General features: G+C 41.6%; 2 protein-coding genes across 2 annotated transcripts; one reads left to right on the top strand and one right to left on the bottom strand.

Annotated features, from left to right (window-relative positions):
* Positions 1–1,650: 1,650 nt before the first annotated feature.
* Positions 1,651–2,487, top strand: LRRC10 (leucine rich repeat containing 10; the record flags this gene model as incomplete). The annotated part of the gene is made up of 1 exon (XM_082070990.1): positions 1,651–2,487. The coding sequence occupies one exon, from the start codon at positions 1,651–1,653 to the stop codon at positions 2,485–2,487; it is 837 nt and encodes a 278-aa protein (XP_081927116.1).
* A 2,281-nt stretch (positions 2,488–4,768) lies between these two features.
* On the bottom strand, positions 4,769–18,219 carry CCT2 (chaperonin containing TCP1 subunit 2). Its single transcript, XM_082043670.1, has 16 exons — positions 18,077–18,219; positions 16,786–16,860; positions 16,246–16,311; positions 16,036–16,147; positions 15,056–15,132; positions 13,970–14,082; positions 13,237–13,439; positions 12,934–13,034; positions 12,720–12,847; positions 10,774–10,877; positions 8,889–9,008; positions 8,181–8,309; positions 7,990–8,093; positions 6,807–6,906; positions 6,004–6,145; positions 4,769–5,337 (listed from the first exon to the last, which is right to left on the bottom strand). The coding sequence occupies exons 1-16, from the start codon at positions 18,077–18,079 to the stop codon at positions 5,307–5,309; spliced, it is 1,608 nt and encodes a 535-aa protein (XP_081899796.1). The 5' UTR covers positions 18,080–18,219; the 3' UTR covers positions 4,769–5,306.
* Positions 18,220–19,759: the final 1,540 nt, after the last annotated feature.

Consider the following 19,759-nt stretch of genomic DNA (forward strand, 5'->3'; position numbering starts at 1 on the left):
TCACAGCACTTGCTGTTCTCCATCCTACTGCAATACTGGTCCCCAGATGCCCTCTCTGTTATTCTCCTCCCCCAGGAAACCTCCATAAATCCTTCATACCACCACTGCTGCGTGCCATAGCCACTCATCTTGCACGGAAACACTAGTAAACATCCTATAGTCTATACACAATTGATAGCTAGCAGCTGCTTTACATTTGAAAGCAAGTGATGGCAATATAAATCTGTATTACCAGATTTGACCAGAAATCCAGAGGCCACCTTAACTGTTTGATATCGCCTTTTTCTCAATCTTCTGTTTATCCTGCCTTTGGTTTTTCCCAGAATACGTGGCCCTCAGCAATTGCGTATTTTGCTTGTGTAGCACCTAATGCCCAGAAACCGACTGCAGATTTTTTGGAGTATCCTCCCTAAATTGCGGTAAGTGTGGAAAATTACAGAAATGAGCTGTAGATATCAAAGTATAATAGAAAGACAGCTGCTGGAAAGGCTACTCCACCTTAAAACATTCAAACCCAAAGATTATAGTAGAGCTATGGCCAACACGCAGGTGGGACAATCTCCAAGAAAGTTTAAGCCAGCAGCAGCTCAAGAAGTCAAAGTATACAGAGGTGCCTACATGTGGCAAAGTTCTTCCTAAAAATCAGAGGTGCCCTGACCTGAGTAGCAATGGGTCTTGCTGAGAGGAGAGGAACAGTTTACACTGGTACATCAAAATAGTCATAACTTTTAACATCATATTAATCTCACTCATAACAAGTGATAATCTTGATGGAATTAAATCCATGGCGGTTCCTTGCCAGGTTTTGGTACGGACACAGGAGCTGCAGTAGCACGGTCAGAAGGCGGCCGGAGAACAGCCTTGGCAGGCTGTGATAGTAAGGGTTTTAAGCAAGGATTCAGACAAGAAGCAAAACACAATGTAATGAAAAAGGCTCTACACAGTCAAGAGTGCCAGGGGCTGTAGTAAACACCGTTAAATTAGGAACATAAATAGTAGAACAGCTCAAGATAGCAGTTTGCCAAGTATTTGTGTCAAAGGTTTAAGATAAGTGCTGGGTGGCAAGTTACACTCTGAAATTATGTATTTGGCACCTTGCAAAGTAAATCCCTAAAAGTGCCACTCGTCTGGAAAGTCAGTCAAGTCTTGACAGGCATTTTAAACAACAATTCAATTACATCTGACATTTCCGCTGAAAGTTTCATTAAAGCTAAACATCTGAGTTTAAAAATTTGGTCTTCCGTGGTGTTTACTTTCCCAAGCCAATCCCCGTGGCCAGCAGTGGCTGCACAGCCAGCACAGCCAGAGGGAGAGGTGAGGGGCTGGGGCATGCGGCAGCAGCTTGGGGCAAAATCGGAGAACATTGACAGTGTACAGGAAGAGGCAAGAAGGAATGTTTTTGGGGAGTGGTGAATGTGAGTGAGAGAGGGAGGCCTGCGCTCAAAGTCATCCTGTCCGTAATCCCCATCACCAAACACTCATTCGGTTATCAGAAACATTTCAGAGCCCTTGAGATTAATGGCTGGTGCCAAGTAAACAGAGCCTTATATTGGGACAACAGAGTTACCGGGAGGCCAGTGCACAGCAGGAGGAGACCGAGGCGGGCTCCTGTCCCTTGCAGTCCTGGTGATCCCCAAACAAAGTCCCGGGATGGGCAACAGCCTGAAAGCCATAGTTGCTTTTGTGCCCTCCAATGAGTGCCAGAAATACCTCCTGGAAGACCTAGAAGAGATGCCAGTGGATAAAATGGTGGATCTGAGTGGCAGGCAGCTGAGGCGGCTGCCTCTGCACATTTGCTCTTTTAGGGAACTGGTCAAGCTGTACTTGAGCGACAACAACCTGAACAACCTGCCCCCCGAGCTGGAGCAGCTGCAAAACCTGCAGATCCTAGCGCTGGACTTCAACAACTTCAAAGCGCTGCCCCTGGTTGTGTGCACGCTGAAGCAGCTGTGCATCCTCTACCTGGGCAACAACAAGCTCTGCAGCCTACCCCTTGAGCTCCGGCTCCTGCAGAACCTCAAGACCCTCTGGATTGAGTCCAACTGCCTGCAGTGCCTGCCCGAGGTCGTGTGTGAGCTCAGCCTGCTCAAGACGCTGCATGCCGGCTCCAACGCCCTGCGCACACTCCCTCCCCAGCTGCGGTGCTTGCAGGAGCTGCGCACCATCTGGCTGTCTGGCAACCTGCTGTCCGAATTCCCCCCCGTGCTCCTGGACATGCCTTTTCTGGAGGTGATCGACGTGGATCGCAACTCCATCCGGTTCTTCCCAAGCCTGGCTCACCTCCCTGGCCTGAAGCTGGTGATCTACGACCACAACCCCTGCCGGAATGCACCTAAGGTGGCCAAAGGGGTGCGCAGGGTGGGAAGGTGGTCAGAGGAGAGCCCTGAACCTCGCAAGCGGTCTGGGGCAGTGATAGAAATCACACTCGATGAGATACCGTTGCCACCTCCCCCTGCCAAGCCCGAGCCAGAAGCCGAGCCCTGCTGATGTTCAGCTGCCCGTGCTGGCAAAGGCACAGCACACCCACAACGCTGCCCAACATCTACTTCTCCCTCACTTGCTGGTGTCCAGGGAGCACCATGCCGCCTGGCTCATCTTCAGGAGCAGGTGCAGCAGTTTAGCCCTAGGTGACAGCAGAAATCTCTTGTACAGACACCCCTTTTACACAGCACCCAGCACTCTCTAGAGCAAAGACTTCCTCCCAGGTGGGGACCACAGTTTGTAGCAGAGATGAAGACACAGTTTAGGCGGATTATCCAGAGCATATATGGACTCACTGCTCTTCACCTGTGGGCTGACTCTTCTCCTCTCTACCTTGCTGAGGTGTCTCAGCTAAGCTGGAAGCAACCATTCAAGGTGATGATGTAGTAACCCACAACATTCATCTCAAATGACTTACCCAAAATGCCACCGCAGCAGCAGCAGCTTGAAGGATTCCCCACCAGCCGTGTGGGAACCAGTAGCAGATCCCTGGCTGTGCTATCAAGGAAACAGCACATAGGTACCTGCGATCTCTCATCTTACCGCTGCTGCCTTCCTCCTGGAAAATTAGCGGCCACTCTTATTTTGTTATCGTCAAGCAGCATTTTAAACGATGGTGAGGAAAGTTGGAGGCTTTGCTGCTAGCTTTTACGTAACCAGCAATGACACCTGTGAGGGCAGGTGTACAGGCTGAGTTATCATGCAGTAGCAAAGAAGAAAACCAAAGCCTGACTAAAACAGAAAAACCACGAGACCTGCAAAGGTAAACTTGCATGAATATAACCTGGGGGCTGGGAGCCTGCTGCTACAGACTTGCACAGAATTGGAAGCTGAGGTGAACTTTACTCAGTTGACCTCAGCAGGGTGATTCTCCAGCTTGCAACTCAGACCAGTTCAGATGCCCTTGGAAGTGCGCTGAACTATTTTTTTTTAAAGTATGTTTTGCTTTAATTGTGTAACACAGAAATCTGGCTCAAAATGACATTTTTAGCTTTTGATTCCATCGCACGGATCATTGAGTTTGGTGAAAGACAGACTTCTTAGAAGGGTGAGGAGCCCTTGGTGGCGCACAACAGCCACTTCCCTCTGCCTCACTCATCCATGGAACTGCCTCACCAGCGCAGCCTGCTGCAGAGGCAGCTGACTGCCCAGGAAAGGTTTGATCCAATGCCAGTTTGTGACTGCTTAATGTCATTTGCATGCTTGGAAAATTATCTAGAAATATATATAAACTCTGCTACCACTTGCTGTCTTGTTAGATGAAGTCTGAATTTGGATCTGGCTGGCACCCATGCAGTGTGCTTACTCATTACATTAAATAAAGTGTACTAGTGCCTCACTGAGTTAAACCATCCTTCTTCAGAATTAACTTAATTCTCTCTATCCAAATTCTGTATGTAACCTTGTTCCAAACAACTATTCCTTCCTACAAAACAGAACTACCCATCAGGACAATAGTTTCGGGCTTTTTTAACATCCAATATTTCATTGCCAACAGAACTGTCCTGGTACTTGATTTATCAGGGGTGTGGCAGGGGAGGTAAAGAAGAAGGTGCTTTCTCCTGCTTGACAATGGTTTGTATTTAACCATGCACTCTGTGCCCAGTATGGTCACTTTTGGAGATCTGAAGAGAGTCTGTTTTGAGAGTTTGGGGGAACGTTCAATTCAGGAAACCTACGAGAGAAAAGCATTTGCACAGATACTTTCTTCATTTCCAGTTCATCTCCCTGCCTTAGGAAACTTGTCCTGGTGCTTGCCACGGTGTTGCTTTATCCTTGCAAGGGCCAGAAGGGTGACAATACCCAGTTGGCACCTCCTTAAGCGGGTCCCATACAGCTAGCACATGAAGATTGCTGCAGGCATGATGGAATTCCTTGTCACCTAGCATAAAGATACTAGTCCCATTAAGCAGCACAATGCCTTTGCAGCAACTACTGGAATAGGGAAGAGGATTATAAACACAGGCTACTACAGACAGGAATAAGGAAAGAAAAATGAAAAAGGGAGCAGCCTGGCACATTTTCCACTAACTGCCCTCTACAGTGTTTGTAAAGTTGGCCTGAGCCTGCTACATCACAGTCAAACACACATACTGTTTGGTCCAGGATGCTGATATCTCCCCCAAAGTGCTCCATCCTCTCACCTCCCCTCAGCAGAACACCTATCTACATAAAATTTGTAATGTAAATGTTGTAAAATCCCTTAAGTTGTAATTCTGAGCATTGCTTAAGGTTCCTCTTCAGCTTTTTCCTCTTCATCATCAAAAAAATGAGTAGTACTCCAGTATCACTAGGAAAGGGTAACATTTAATTTCAGAGCCTATTTCTAGGGTGCCAACTCAAAACCTACACAGCCAGGACTGGAATAAACCACTGACGCTGAATGTACCAGGCCAGTGTGAACCAGTGATCTGCACAGATTGAAGAGGACAACCCCCTGCCCCGGGTACGCAGCTGAGGCCTGAGTATGCACACCACTGCTTTTCTGACGGAACTGCCCCTCCCAATTCTACACAAAGACAAATACAACTTTGGTGAATTTGGATTTTTTTTTTTACTTTATTTCTGCGTATTTTAAGTGGAACCTGGAGAGGAACAGAAGGGAATAGGGCTGTATAAAACCCATGTTTTACTTGATAGTGAACTCTTCCCCACAACACATATGACCTGAAATAAGTTAAAACCAAATAAAGACAGTTATTTCATGCCACTGATGGAGATCTGCCCTTCTCAAGCTTCTGTTCCATAACTTTACGAAAACTAGACTATTGAAAAAAATTACTAGGTGAGATCTGGTCCACACATCCTCAGGCACTGAAGAAAATTTAACATGGGCGATGGTCTGGTACACGTTTTCTGGGGAGAAAAAGAAATATCAGAAAATTCCACCTCACTCTGATGTCCATCAGCCTCCCCCCCCACCCTTATTCTTAATTTTCAGTTGGTATTTTGTGTTCAGTGCTGGCTTTATCTCACAGCACAGAAGGCAGTATCATCTCAAAGCTAATACGCCACCTTTGACCATAGTAGAAAACCCCCGTGATTCACAAAATAGTCAAACTACCTGGCAGTAGGCACATGTGGGATAACCTGCCCACAAATGGCATTTCTACCCAAACTTTTTAACAAGCATGTTTTTGCTTTAGCTGTCGATTCTACTTCAGAAGCACCTGGGCATTTCACTACAATTCTTGCCAAAATTAAAAAAGCATGAACCCTCACATTTTGGTCAGCCACTTTTGCAGATCTTTTAGTACTATAAATGGCACATGAGTAGCTGGTGACCTAAGATGAACTAGGCATTGTTCAGACACGCTAATTTAAGCACACCGATGGCTCTAAAGGCCTGCTCCTACTCATAACACAAAACCAATCACGTAACATGAATGTTAGCATGTCAGATATCAGTCTTTATGTCAAATAAAGTATTTTTAGAACAAGACTTTTCTGCACAGTTACTTTCCCATAGAAGGGTGTTACTCTATCCCACTGTCACTGGCCATGTAGATACTCAGATCATACCTTGGTGCTGCTTTAATGATGTCATCTACACGAAGAATCATTTCTGCTGCTTCAGCTGCACTCAGCAAAACTTGTCTCTTGACTTGGAAACTTTCTGTTACTCCCAAGACTGCCATGTCTCCAATGGTACCCTCTTTCATATCTGGAAGGAGAGAAACACTAAGCGGTTGTTTTGGTTTAAGTTGGGGTATTTTTTTTAAGGAAATTACAAGAAGCTGACAGTATGCTAAACTCACATGCTCAACTGAACCATACTGATAATAAAGGAACTATTAAATAAAGCCTTGTACCTCAAGGCTGCTGACTTAAGCTTAACACGTTGCACTTATATACAAAAAAATTAATGATGAAAACTATACACTGGGAAGAGGAGACAAGATCCCAACAGGACTTTAAGAACTATTTTCTTAGGTATATCAACTTCAGAGTTATCCACAACTTTTTGTTAATTTTTTTTCGGGGCAGAGCAGGGGGGTGTTTGGTTGTGTTGGGGTTTTGTTTTTTTTTTTTTTAAATCAATCCCTTTCTTTTTGAGCTTCATATAACTAGGCTCAATGTAAGTAAAGAAGGTTGTTTTTACAGGTGGAGACCATCCCCTTCAAAAACAAAGCTTTCCACTCTATTGTGAAAAGTCTGGTAGAATGATAAAAGAATCTAACATTGCACGCCAAGCAAACAGAAATCGACATACTCAACTCTTCCAGCTGAATATATCAGTAACAAACAGATGTGACCAAGTTTAATAAGCCTAATAACCCTCCCAAACAACAATCCAATGACAGAAGTAACACCAAGCCCCTTACCAAGTCCGTAAGTAGTCTTCCCTTCACTGTGAGCAGCTCTGAGTTGAGCAACCAAATCTGCACTGTCATAGCCAGCATTATCAGCTATTATGGTTGGTATCTAAGGGGATAAACACCGGTTGTTTTTAATTAATGCAGGTATTGATCCCTAGTAAACATGAAACATACTTTGATATTACTAATTTACTATTCATTTGCAACAAGAGGAAGTTTCAAGAACATGGCAGACGATCTGTTACAGTGATCATAAGACAGGGAAAAATTAAAAAAAAAAAAAAAGAAAAAAAGAAAAAAAAAAGAAAAATCAAACTACCTTTCTAAAGATTTTGCTTAAGACCTTGTTATAGAGAGTAGCTGAGAGGACAGAAGTGTGTTAGCAGATTTGCCAGTTCATTTTACATGGACAGAAGGAAATCTGTCTCTTTCTTAACATTTCAGACTACAACTGGAGAAGTGGTTTCATTGTAAGAACACCAGCCTGCTGGTAAGCATTAACCACCAGATCATTCTGCTCACTGTTTAAGTGACAGCAGCGCAAATTGCACATGCTGACTGAAGAAGTAACGGCAAGTCACCATGCTCTTCAATTTTCTTGTGAAGAAATGTTTTCCTATGGTCTTTCATTTGCTAAGAAATGTTTTCCCCAATTTAAATTACAGGGAGGCATTTTTTCACAAAATAACAAGTCTGTTAGCACAATAACATTGTGTAAATGTTTCTTCTGACACTCTATTTCCTACTAAGATGCAATCTCCAGTGCAAGTCTAGAAATTTCTATATAGTACTACAGCATAAATACAAATAGCACTAGAATATCAACAGAACAGAAGGGCTGCTCTTTACTAATCAGTTGTCAAGTGAATAAGCTGAGATTTTTATGTGCTATTTCTGCTGCACTTTTCACCTTGCAGATAAGAGGAGCAAGGATCAATTAGAAGAGTGTGAGCATATGAACACTGAGAATTCTACAACATCTGGAATTATTAAAACAACAATACTTTTTCTGAGAGAGAAAACAGTAAGTTTTTCCCCTCTGTTCATCCAAGATGTGTTGCTAAATTTCACTTTTTTACTTTTAGAAAACAAAAACTTCAAAAGAGAAGCAACTATCTGATATCAGAAGTTAGCAAACTCAGTGAATCATTTTGTGTATGAATTCAGCAATCTGATTAAACAAACTTACCATTCGTAAAGCCTTAGCAAAGGACTCCATTGCAACAGACTCTTTACCAGGTGTTCTCATGGCAAGTTCTGCAACAGCATTAGCCATCAGCATCTCTGAACAACCTATTCATTGAAGACACACAGATGTCTTATTTCTGACTTGAACAGTATTACAAAATTTATCTCACATACAAAGAATATAATATTCACCTCCACCATACACAGTTCTAGTGTCCTTCACGGTCTGGGCAAGAACACAGAGAGCATCATGCAAAGACCTCTCTGCTTCATCTAGAATCTGCTGTGTTGCTCCACGCAAAACTATGGTGCAAGCTTCACCTAAAAAGCACAAATGCAAAAGGATGAAAAAAAACTAGCCAAAGATACAAAAAGAGGCTACCACAAAGCATTTGTAATGGTTTTGGTATCGCTGCAGTCAAGTTTTACATAGATCAGTTTTGAAGGGAAAAGAAAGCACAATGACATTTCACAGGTAGAATGAAATGATGTACACGGTGCTGTTTCTTTTGTCAATGAACTGTTCCACAACACCTCATTTAATTTAACAGGAAATTAATGTTATCTCAAAACAACCCCTTGGAAGCTTACAGCATTAGCAATTACTAGAACAAGCTCTCAAGTTCTTGAAGTAGGACATTGCTACTTTTTCTGTCAAGTCCCAAAGCAGAAATTTTGGTTCCCATCCTTACAAATGTCTATGTTAATTCACATAACATTAAACATACCCAGTTTCAACCATGAGCATGTGCCTTTGCAGGATTTTTACTTAAGAGAAAGGCTTTAATAAAAACGATTACATGAATCATTATAAAATCCCAACACCATGCTGTAACTGAAAAGTGTTAGCAAAGGGTTAACCCAAATGTTACAACATGCCATTAGTGCTAAAACACTCACCCATTGCCACTCCAGAGAAATGAATGAGTTTATCTTCTCCAATCATGACTTCTTCAATAAGCTTGCAGCTTCCTAGTTTTACTAGTTCAGGGTGATCAAAGGTTGATGCAATTTCACCACCTATGAATGTAAGATCATACAAAAGTCAAAGAGCTTATGATGAAAGCATCCATTTAGGCAAGGTCTAAGCAAAAAAATATTTAAGAAATCACCTTCGTAATTGCCCCAAAATAAATTTAAATTAACAATACTGCTAATCCAAATTTTTCCTGTCAGCACATGGCACCAGAAACCTTCAATTGATATTGATAATGACAAGGCCTTAAAACACCAATATTTTGTTTCATATCACAAGAACTACAATATCTGTAATACTTTTGAGTCCTGTCTGGATAAGAGGCTAAATATTCATCTTTGCCAGTATTAAAATGTCAATGTGTTTAAAGTTTTAATAGTATTTACCAATGAAGTATTTATAAAATACTAAATCAAGTTGGTTAAGTTTAATTTGACCTTGTGTCAGAATTAATTTTGTCTTCCTGATGACGGCTGAGAACCACCGGCCACCACAGCTGAGTCATGAGTTTCATGCTATGTCATAGCAGCAACATTGTGCTAAATTTGTAAACTCCCAGACTGTAAACAAAACAGATACTACAAAGACCAAAACGTCTCTGAACGGCACATTGTTCCAGTACTTTGCTCTTCCCATGACAAAAACCATTTACACGTATTCACTCCCAATGTATACTCAATGATTCCACATTAGCTTGCAGCACTGCTGTAGTTGTAGCGGTACAAGGAAATAGAGTATCTGTTTGTGCTTGCTAAAAGCTTATCTATTTTTTCAGCTATAGTTTTATATCCAGTGTGCTCGGATACGGTCCCCTTGCTCTGTCTACAAAATTTGCTTTGAATTTACTCCAGAACATAGCAACGTTCCTCTCAATCAAGCATTTGCCTATGTCAATGTGTCTACAGCCAGTTATACACAATTGCTACTTCAGTTTTCTAAGCTCAACACGTCAGTATCTTTCCCTTTCTCCCCGCAAAGCAAATTCTCCATTCTTCTGACCACTTTCACAGTCAACTTTTTATGATGCTCCACTTAACTATCTCTAACTTCAGCAATGAGAATCATTTGTAGCACTCCAGATGTTTCATTTTTATTAGAGACTAGAGTCACATTTAGACAATCCAGGTTGTCCATGTTATTTGAGGTCAACCTCAAGCTGATGACTCAGGCCCACATTTTTAACAAAGGATGACTCTTTAGTCTTCTCTACAATTACATTCAAACAGCCACCATTTATAACATGATGGCATTAATTAACTTGTGGATTCATCATCTTATTCTTTCTATTGCTAAAATTAATCTCTTCACTAGAAAACTCATCTTTCAAAAGTTTAGCAAGCAGTGACTTTAATGAAAATACTTTTAAAATATGAAAGCAAATGACTAACTGGCACTAACTGGCTAAATTATATTCCACTGTTAGCATTATGACCCTTTATTCACAGTTGCTAGAGGAAAAAAAAAGTGTATTTAAATCATTATGCAGAGGATTCAGAATCAAAACAGACACTTTACATGTGAACATACTGAAGACAGAAAACTCAGATACCTGCTTCTAAAAAAAATACTATTATATAGCAGCTGATAAATCAACAAAGTAATTCACAAGTTTCTTATGGTCAATTTCATAGCGTCCTCCATATATGTTTTTATTTAAGTACTGTAAAATAAAGCTTATTTTGAGTACTTTTCATGTTACAAGATCTGCTTAATAGCAAAAAGTACAAACTAAATGAACAAGCATTAATATTTACTGAAGATCAAATAATGTGATCTTGCAAGTTTCATATGACAAGGTACTCTACATACCTGTAACGAGAGCCAGACGTTCTACACCAGCAAAGTCTGCATGTTCAATAGCCATGACACCAGCAGCTCCAAAGAGCTGTTCAGGGTAGTTGTAGATCAACTGCCTACAATTAAAATACATCTTCACATTACATATGGAATAAACCTTCTAAAATACCAGATTAACAAAGGACACCGATATACCCTTCCCCTGAAGGGCAAACCCTCCGATAAAGACACACTATCAATGCACAGTGACCCATATGCTTTACATTCTAAGACCTTTGATCCTAAGTGCCTGCTGGGCATTAACGGCCTATTCTAGCAGAGTGCACTAGAACAAGACATGAAGTAACATCTTTAACTCCTTCAACAATACAAAAATCTAAACAGTAGACAACTCCATGGCAACAACAAATGGCCAGTCGTGGAAGGTATACAAATAGCAGACCACAAAGAGTATGTGCTCCCTTATTAATATGTATCCCGCTGCCTCTAGAATGAAGTAGTCAATGACCATTCAGGAGTGCTATGTCAAATTATTTTTCCCTTCCGAATTAGAGATCGAGTGCTGTAGACGTTCACCAAGAGCTGGGAGATACCACCTCTGTCTAACAAGAAGTTTCTAATCTATTTTCAAAAGAGCCAGTTAGCACTTCTGGGTATGTGCAGAGAAGATTCTTCCTACTCTGGATCCTTATAGCCTTGGCCCCTGCCAAGCATCACCTCAGCAGTATTTAACTGGCTGTTTAACACTGTTTAACAGTATCAGATGTGAAGTGGATCTACAGTGTGCCTAGAAGCAGAGGTCAATTTTATCAGGGAATAAATCTGAAAGTTAAGAGTCAATCTAATTGGAATACCATTAGCCTGACTACAGTGACTGCTACCTGAGCTTCCTTAGTGCAACTGCATTACAGGCATACTGGATAGCAGCCATGGAGTCCAAGTTTGGGCTTTTTTTTTTCATACTTCAAAGGATTCTTCCAGCAATTTTCCAACAGGACTCCTGACTCTAGGACTCTGTATTTGTACCATGTCTGCTAGACACTCATTTTGCCTACACTAGAATATAACACATGTGAAACATGACATAGGTGAAGGGACTATGAGATTCACGGGTCTGTCAGTGGTTCTTACAGAACACAAACTTTGAAGGCGAGTTCTAAGATGCACTCTGTCCTAAAGAGTGTATCTTCACTACTGCAAAAACCAGTGCTACTCTTACAACTATTACTAATCCGCTGCTTCGTAGACTACATGATGCACTAAACCACCGAGTGTCAAGCTGCTTGTTTGTTTGCCTTTTTCACTCAAATGAGAATTACTGAAAGGCAGAAGCATTTTTCATCATTAAATTGAATGGGGTTTATTTTGCGCTGTAACAGTTCAGAAGAGAAGCGCACTGCTAACAAAAGTAACTCAGATTGTGACATATCTTCAGTAAAAATGGTTATCTTGCATACTTTCAAAGATGTGCATAAAAGGCTCCATGACAGGGAGCACAGAAGCCTCTCAAACACACTTGAATGTGGAACAGTACTCCAGCACAAGCATTTTAATGCAGGAGAAAGCACAGTAGGTTCCATCTGAACTAAATTAATTCAGCAGCACACTCTTTCAGCACCCATTTCCCTTAAAAAGGGGGAATATAGATATGGACAATGCTGCTGATATTCCTAACTAAATAAATCTGTTAGTATGAAAGCACAGTGACGTGATTAAGTAATATCACTTCTTCCTCATTAAAATACAAAATCAAAACAGGAGGGAGGAGGGCATGGTGCACAAGGGGAAGCATAGAAAAAAACATTGGCCTTACTGACAGGAATAATTTAAGCATTAGGTACGATCACCTAATTTTACAGATACAAGCATAAATAATGTTCCTCACACTCACAGTATTAAAATCTTGCCACTTTGTAATTGCACTGTCAAGTCTACCCCTTCTCCCAGAAAATACATACCTGTTAATAAAGCAGTTTATTCCATGTTTAAGAATACGATCTACCTTCTCCTTCATTTTTTCTTTTTCTGCCTGTTCTATTTCTGCTACCTTTGCTGTAGAGTCCACTCTAACGCGAGAGCCAAAAATCTAAATCAAAGAAAACAAAGAGTTCATCCTCAAAAGGAACTCCATTTACAAAAACATTGTTTCACAACAGTAGTTCTGTCACATACCTTAATCTTGTCTGTATCCATACCAGTATTTGCAATAAGAATCTTTGCATTTTCAATTCTTTTTGGCTGATTTACACCAATCTTCTTGTCGAGTAAAAAACCTGTAGTAACAGAAAGGTCTTGTAAGACTTTATCTTAAAAAAGGAAAATCCATTTACATTATTACCCAAATTCCTCATATTTATTATTGAACTTAATAATAACATCACAATGTTTGCCAGAACAAATTTGTATAGAGATGTATGACTTCTAACAGCTTCATTTCTGAAGTGCACTTACAGCCAACAACATACAAAGACTTACCTTCATCTAAGTAGGAATCAGCCAAACTTCCACCAAGTTTCTTAATGACATGGATAGCCTCCAAATTACCAGAACCTTTCAACCTCAGAACAGCTTCCACAGCTAGTTTGACAAAGTGATCTTTATGATGAGTAAGTAATTTTGATGAAAGAGTTGTTCCTGCGATGTTCATCAAGTCTTCACGGAACTTCACTTCATCATTACTGAAATGAAGTCAGTAAAGGGGAGAGTTTGAAAGTCTTAACTAACATTAACCTGTCGCTCTGAGTCTTGCCCCACTTCTAGGTGAACAATGTACCATTTTGAGGAATGCTACACAGAATCTCTCCAGCATCCCAGAATACAGCCTTCTATTTGAAACACAAATTCAAGTAGGAGAACCTTTGCATTCAGCTTTAGAAAGCATGTGCTCTGAAAGTGCTGGGTAAAGGAAATAGTCACATTTAAAATCAGAGTCTGAAATCTGAAATAACAGCTCAGATTTTCGTTCTAGGAAGCAAACTATTGCTCACATTTTGTTTCTGCACATGTTAAGTAAATTTAAATAATTGCATAAAGCTTCTGCAGTTCATCTAAAGAAAATGCACTCTTTTTTCCTTAACTGTTAAAATTAATAAATTCAGCCTTTACAGCACTTAAAAGAGAGCAAAGAATTTCCTAATGGTATATAATTCTCACTGATATTTTAATCTTCACTGATTAATAAAGTGTTAAGCAAATGTACATTACTAACCCATGATCCACAGCTGCTTTGAGAAGTGCCTCTCTTGAAGCTTTTGTGGCTGCTCTCCAGCCTGCAATGATGGTCTGAGGATGAATCTTCTTTGAAATCAGTAATTCTGCCTCCTGTGTAAATGAAATTAAAAATATTTTTTTTTCTGCCCAAGGTACACTTACACTAACTAGGAAAGACACTTTCAAGTAATCAGAAAATTCTGAATGGCAGTACAAGCCAGAGAGCTATAACAATGACACTGGAAAAAAAACCTGCCAGTAGAGTGACTTCAATCTAAGCAAATATGATCTGCCTGCGAAATATCGTCAAGAAATTTTATTAATTAAAAACAAATCCCAGCTCAAATAGGAACAGTGAGCAGACATACACTTCAAAATAGCAATGTTTCACTTCATGTTTCAGATCAGTTTCCTGTTCATTTACAGCTGGAACATAAAAGTGTAGTTGTAAAAAAAAAAAATCTTTAAACTCCATTTTTGTGAGGAACTTGGCAAGCTGATGGATCATTTCTCAGATGCTCTTGATCACAGTCCCTGGATCTGAGATGATCAGATATACTGGCACAGCTCCGCTAACAAGAGTTCCTCACTTCCGAAGTCTCTTTCACAGTAATTTCAGATTTAGAGTTTGGCTGTGTAAACGGTTTAAAGGAACAGTACATATTCAGGTCTTGTGTACAAAAGAACAGAATTTAACACGTCTTTTTTTTATTTTCCTCTTTAATAATATGGAAAATTATTTCAGAGGACTGTGCTGCCTGCTGCCTAGTGCAAAATCTAGAAAGTAAACTGTGAGAGTGATACTTTTCTGTTTCACTTGCATATGAAATAATAGGAAATAACTTTCTAAAATGTATCAAATTACAACACTTATGATTTTATAAATAACAAGGAATAGTCTATAATGAAAAACTGATGATGCAATGCCTAAGGGTCTTTTTGCTACCAATTTCAATGGCAATGGAGCAAGATATTCCTATACTTTAGAAGCCCTCCTCATTAACATCAAATAATAAACCTCCTATTGATATCACAGGAGTACACTGCGAAACAGAAACACATCGGAAAAACTGTAATACATCACCCTCAGTAATTCAGCCGCCAACACTGTGACAGATGTAGTTCCATCACCAACTTCATCATCCTGAACCTTTGACATATCTGAAGAAAAAAGCCACTGGATTAATGTTTTTATTCAAAATACCACACTTGCCTGCACCAGCTTTACATACAAATGCTTTTATCTCACATTAGTTCGGAGAAGAAAAAAAGCACCTTACTCCTCAGTAACTTAGAAGTCACTCTGTAAGTTACAGAAAAACCTGAGATGTAAATCACATTCAGCATCCTTCAAATTCCTGCTCTTCATCTGCAACCTAAACACCAACTCCAGTCTGGCAAGGGTCAAGTGCTACTCTCTCTTCCCATTCCTCAAGATGGTCAACAAAACAAAGTAGTGCCAGATGGAAGCTCAAAGGTATACATACAGGATGACAGAATATAATAACCAAGCAGGCCACATAAACTGTTGATAAACAAGGAACCAGCAAACACAAAACTATCATGAAACTTGACACCAAATTGTTTAGGGTCCTACTTATCACTAGAACTGGACCATTTGAACACTAAGACAGTTGATCACAAAGGTAAACTCTGTCCAGAGTACAATGGTGATCAAGTGAAAAACACAAATTTAAATCAGGGACAACCAGAGAGAACCTCTGTAACCCAGTAGATTCCTGTCTCAAATTTTCCTGTTGAAAAAAATGAAGGGCACACAGCTGCCTTATGTCCCTTTTGACTCCTGGGACAAACCAAGATCGAGGGAAAACAAGGAGACATCAGAACAATTTTGCAAGAGCAGCATGTACCTCAGTGATACTTCTACAGATACCACAAGTCTTAGAACACCTTGACCTCCTTATTTCAGGAATTCTGCTTCCCCTCCCTTTAATTTTTCACATTATTAGAAAAATACTTTTCTAAGAACTAATCAAAACTACATAATACAGCTATAAATTAAGAAATGCCAAGTACTCCAATGACAAGCTGTTAAAAACTCACCAACCAAGACCTTGGCAGCCGGGTTGTCAACTCCAATAGCTTTCAGGATGGTTGCACCATCATTTGTAACTGTTACCGTGCTATCTCTCCCAGTACTTAGAAGAATCTTGTCCTACAAGATGTAAGGTTTAGAATATTGCTTTAAAACATACTGTAACTACTAAAACTAAATTAACAGGTATGACCACAGAAAACTTGCAGCTGACTTACCATGCCTTTAGGCCCCAGAGTGCTCTTGACCAGATCACCAATAGCAATGGCACCAACAAAGGATGACTGAAATGAAGACAAATATACCTTAGAAAAGGCTTTATTTCTGCTTTAATACAAGAAGCAGATGCTAGCACATAACTTCCCAGAGGACATCCTAAACCAACCCTTCCACAGTTGCACTCTTTTCAGCAGAGACTGAGTCCAAGTTTCTTAACTGCTACATTTTGATAACCAGATCAAATATACTTAATTCTCACAGAAACCGTAAAAACGTGTCCCCCAGGCAAAAGAATCGCCTTCCAATGAACATCATTCTTCTGAGCTAAGGTATTTATTTTTTGAACACTTATGAGGAGTTTCTCTATTTGTTAGTATAAACAACACTCCTCCTACCTTCTGTTCACAGATATGCAACAAGAAAAAACAGTGAGACAGATGAAGCTCCACATCACCATAAAATGCAAGCACATGTAACAGGAGAAAAGGCAAAGTTCAATTATGCCAAGTATTACCACTTTCTTAGAGAACTAAACTTACCAGGCGAGCTGTTTCTGCCTTTTCTTCATCTGCACCCGCCTTGAAAATGTTCACAGGAGCAAGGGAAAGGGATGCCTACAACAGAGTTAATACAAGAACATTCCTTTAGCTTTAATAAACAATGCATTTTAAAAACAAATCCCTGAAATGAACAATCTAAATAATGTTCTTATTATTAAAATGATTAATGTGTGTAGCCCATTTGGTTTGCATAAATATATTCACAATAGAATTTTAAGAAAGAGTCAAGGTGAATTTATCTTGCAATCTCTTAATCATGTGAAGAGATTACAAGATGGATCACAATCTACTCCTAAGGACTTCATACCGTACTCTCTGATAAGCACTATGAGCCTGAAAGGCCGTTACCAGTACCTTACTTCATGGCCAATAACTGTGGCTGCTGTGTGTAGCCAACCCTTACATACAGACAACCTAAATATCAGTACAACCTGCAGAACTTTAAAAAAAATGTAGTTATTGAACACATTGGGGATTTAGTATTTTGATATTTGTATTGAACACTCGCCTTTTTATTTTTGTGTTTCCATACAAATTATATCAGTAATGAATATACGCTGCTAAAGACTAACACTTGCAAAAACCTCAAGGGCTTAATTAGGATGGGAAGCCAAAAGAAAAAAATACATCAACCCTCTTACGAGAGCTCCGTGCGCTTTCACTTTGCGGCGTGATCAGCCTACGACTGTCTACCAGTTTCACGACCATTCCGTTATTGCTTGGTCAAGGAAAACCGAAAGGCTGCGGTAGCAGACCCCCCACGCCGCCAGGGCGGCTTCTCCCGGTCTTCTTGGAGCCGAGAGGAGGGGAGGAGCGGCCGCCCTGCCGCCTGCACCGTGTCAGCCATGCTGCGGGCGCCTGGCACGGGGCGGAGGGGGCCTCTCCTGCCGGGCTGGGCGGGGGGATGCGCTGGGAAAGCCGGGGCGCCCCCGGCGGGAGCGGCAACCGCCTGTGGGCGCCCCGCTGCGGGCTGGGCTGGGCGCGGCCGGCCCCTGACAGACCCTCCATGCGCGCGTTCTGGAACCTTCCAGGCCCAACAGGCCGCCCCCGCCCCTCTCCACCCGCGCGCGCGGGGCAGAGCGCGAGGCCGCCCCCACGCGAGCGCTGCAACTGCCGCCGGACAAAGCGGGGCGGGGGGGGAGGGGCGCGGCCGCCAGGCCCTCGCACGCGTGTCTACGGGGAGCGCGGCTGCCTCCCCGCCCCGCCCTGCCCTGCCGCACCCCAGCGTCCCCCCAGCCCAGGCACAAAGCGCTGCCGCCCCGCCGCTCACCATGATGCCGGTGCCGACGCCGGGACCCCGCCAGCCGCCTCCTGTTCCACCACTGAAACACCGCGCGGCCCCGCAAGCCCCGACGAAGCTCCTGGCGGAACTGGCGTCAGAGGAACCGGCGCTTCCGGCGGCGCGCGGTGTTGTGGGAGTCGCCGCCCGTCACCTCGGAGCTGGGGGTGAGCGGTGGGGTCGGGAAACCCGGAGTCTGCGCCCCAGCGCAGGAGCTGTATTGGTTTTTAATGAGTGAGATGGCATGGAGGTCTCCTGCCCCGTTCTGTGTAACGCCCGCCGATGGCGCAGCGGTGAAACGGGGACATTGTTTTAATTGGGTCATTAGCCCTAGCCAAAACTTAAGATACTTTTCTACATAACTATGAGGAAAACTGAAGGCGTTAAAATGCAGTTAGTGCTCTAGTTTTCAGAACAAGTTTAGGAGGGAAAACATCTAACTCTCTGAAGAAAACAAAGCAAAAAGCCCAAAGAACTCAAGAAAAATGCCAACTGAGTATTGACTTATTTACAAGCAGAGATGGATGTGAAAGTTGGTAGTTTTAGTCATGGGTTTTTGCTCTCTCTACTGGGATAGGTACCTGTCTTTGGCCAGCTTGACTCTAGAACAAACAGCTTTACATATATTCCAAGAGATTTGTATCTGGCAGCAAGATGAGGAACACCAGCTGGAATTAACCCTTGAGGAAAAAGTCACACAAAAGCTTTTTTTTTTTTAATACGAACGTATAACTAACAGGTTTGTGGTTTGTTTTTTTTTTTTTTTTTGAAGGGGGGGAATAAGCTTAACAAAAGAGTCTATTATACTGTTAAGTAGCATTTTTTATTGACAGCAGTGGGGAACACTGGGAATCATCCCCCATAAGTGCTCCGAAGGTTGGACACTCCTGCTTTGCTTATATTCACATAATTATTACATATGCATTACAATTTTTGAAAATTTTGACATACATCTATACTAAGAAATAATTGATGATGTTAGTTATAGTTGTTTAGTTTCTTGCTTACAATACATCTATTAATTATTAGTTAAATACAAACTAGGCATTCTGCTCCTAAACAATGTATCACTTAATCTTCTGTTTCCCTCTTGTCATGCAGAGGGATCTAAAACTTGAAAAGTATCCCCTCATTTTGCAGGTGGTCAGAAAGCATCTATCATGTCAATTGGTTAATGATGGGTATGTCTTTTGCAACTTATTCACAGCGTACATTAATTTGGCAGCTTCTGTTCAGCAGCACCTGACAGCAGCCTGCCTGGCAGTGCACCGGCCTTTTCCCCAACAGCTGCCATGCAGGCACCGAGCTGCCGCTGTACCCCTGGAGTTGTTTCTGCCTCAGCAAAGGAGCTTGCAGTTGCCCCCTATTTAATTTAATCGTATTTCCAATCGTATTTTGACCTGTTCTCAAAACTGGTCAAAACTATTTTAAATTACAGTTTCTGGTTTCCAGTGCACTTCCCAGTCCATTCCAGGCATCTGCTATTGCATCACCCATGTAGCCAGTCAAAGCAGTGAACAGAAAATACCTCGTCACAATCCTGCTGAATACACTCTTCATTTCAATATTAATTGGTAACTATTCTCTTGGTAGCTTTGCAGATGTGTGAGAACACATCCAAGACTTGTTCTGTTGTTGATTTCCACCCCCTGACCAAAAAAAAATATCCTGTTA

Source organism: Streptopelia decaocto, assembly GCF_964273445.1.
Source record: "Streptopelia decaocto genome assembly, chromosome: 1".
NCBI classification, from domain to species: Eukaryota; Metazoa; Chordata; class Aves; order Columbiformes; family Columbidae; genus Streptopelia; species Streptopelia decaocto.